Source organism: Aphanomyces astaci (genome assembly GCF_000520075.1).
Source record: "Aphanomyces astaci strain APO3 unplaced genomic scaffold supercont1.212, whole genome shotgun sequence".
In the NCBI taxonomy this organism is placed as follows: Eukaryota; Oomycota; class Saprolegniomycetes; order Saprolegniales; family Verrucalvaceae; genus Aphanomyces; species Aphanomyces astaci.
The window spans coordinates 8,287-9,557 of NW_009798475.1; the positions used below are offsets into that span (position 1 = coordinate 8,287).

The 1,271-nt window shown below is 53.0% G+C and overlaps 1 protein-coding gene across 1 annotated transcript in view; it reads right to left on the bottom strand.

Moving 5' to 3' along the window:
* The window catches only part of H257_18760 (hypothetical protein), a gene marked incomplete at its 3' end in the record, with an annotated part of 1,408 nt that extends 458 nt beyond the window's left edge, over positions 1–950 (bottom strand). Inside the window, exon 1 of the mRNA XM_009847881.1 lies at positions 71–950. Within this exon, the coding sequence (XP_009846183.1) occupies positions 71–845 (775 nt within the window). The 5' untranslated portion in view covers positions 846–950. The remainder of the gene's footprint in view (positions 1–70) is intronic.
* Positions 951–1,271: the final 321 nt, after the last annotated feature.

The window sequence follows — 1,271 nt, forward strand, 5'->3', positions numbered from 1 at the left end:
CACGTGCCGCCCTCCCAAGGGGTCCACACGTACACAACGCAGTTAGGGGTATTAACACAGTCGTCGCAACAATCGTTGCTGTTCGAGCGACGGGTGGAATCGATGTCGTTGCCGTAGTAATCCACGTCGTCTACAGGGTTCTCACACATGCTAAGCGTAGCGGCAGCCGTGGTGTTGGTAGGGTCAGCCGCGTTGGTGGTAGGGCCAGCTGCGGTGGTGGTGGTGTCAGCCGCGCTGGTGGTAGAGTCAACTGCGGTGGTGGTAGTATCAGCCGCGTTGGTGGCAGGGTCAGCCCCGGCTGTGGAAGGTTTCGGGGTGATGTTGGAAGGGCAAGGAGTGGTGGTGATAGGGTCAGTCCCGGTGGTTGTAGGGTCAGTCCCGGTGATGGTAGGGTCAGTCCCGGTGATGGTAGGGTCAGTCCCGGTGATGGTAGGGTCAGCTGCGGTGGTGGTAGTATCAGCCGCGTTGGTGGTACGGTCAGCCCCGGCTGTGGAAGGTTTCGGGGTGATTTTGGAAGGGCAAGGAGTGGAGGTGTCTGCGACAGTAGTGATCTCTTGGACGTCGGGCAACGCCGCAAGACTGTCGATTTCTTCCTTGGTCATGTCGTCGCAGAGAAACACTGACTCACTCGTGAGGTCGTTGCACTTGGCCCAGTCAAACGCGTTGGTAGTCTGGGTAGAGCCCTTTTGCGCGTTGATAAGGTCGGCTAGCGTGGTCGAATTGGGCTCTGTAATGGACACGGCCACAGATATGGTGGATGTTTGTTCGAGCGATTGAAGCACGGCGGGCAATATTTTTTCCGGGGTGGCCATAACCACGACAGACAAGACGAGAGCGATTTTCATCGTGCAGTGACAGAGAATTCGATAATGAGAGGAGCAAGTCGCAAAATGACAGAGGTGGCAAGGTAGAAGCCACGACCATGAGGTTGCACATTGATTTGGTTCATGTCAGTGCTTTGCGGACAAACCGAGTCAGTACACTACTGTATTGGTCTGCGATCTTTCTTGCCCTTCAGTATCCTGTACTGTAGTAGCAAACGAGACAAGTGTAGAAGAAACGAATAAAAATCTGAAGACCACGAATAACGGCTGAAAACACCAAAGGGACGTCTGGTATCGTTATTAACTACCACTGTAGAAATAATTTGGGGATTCTAGACGGATAGAGGACAATGAGGGCAATAAAAACGGACATATCAATCATTGCCGAAACCGTACCTTAAAATGTGAGAAAGGGCAGAAAGTACTCGAAGAACTACTACTTCGGAG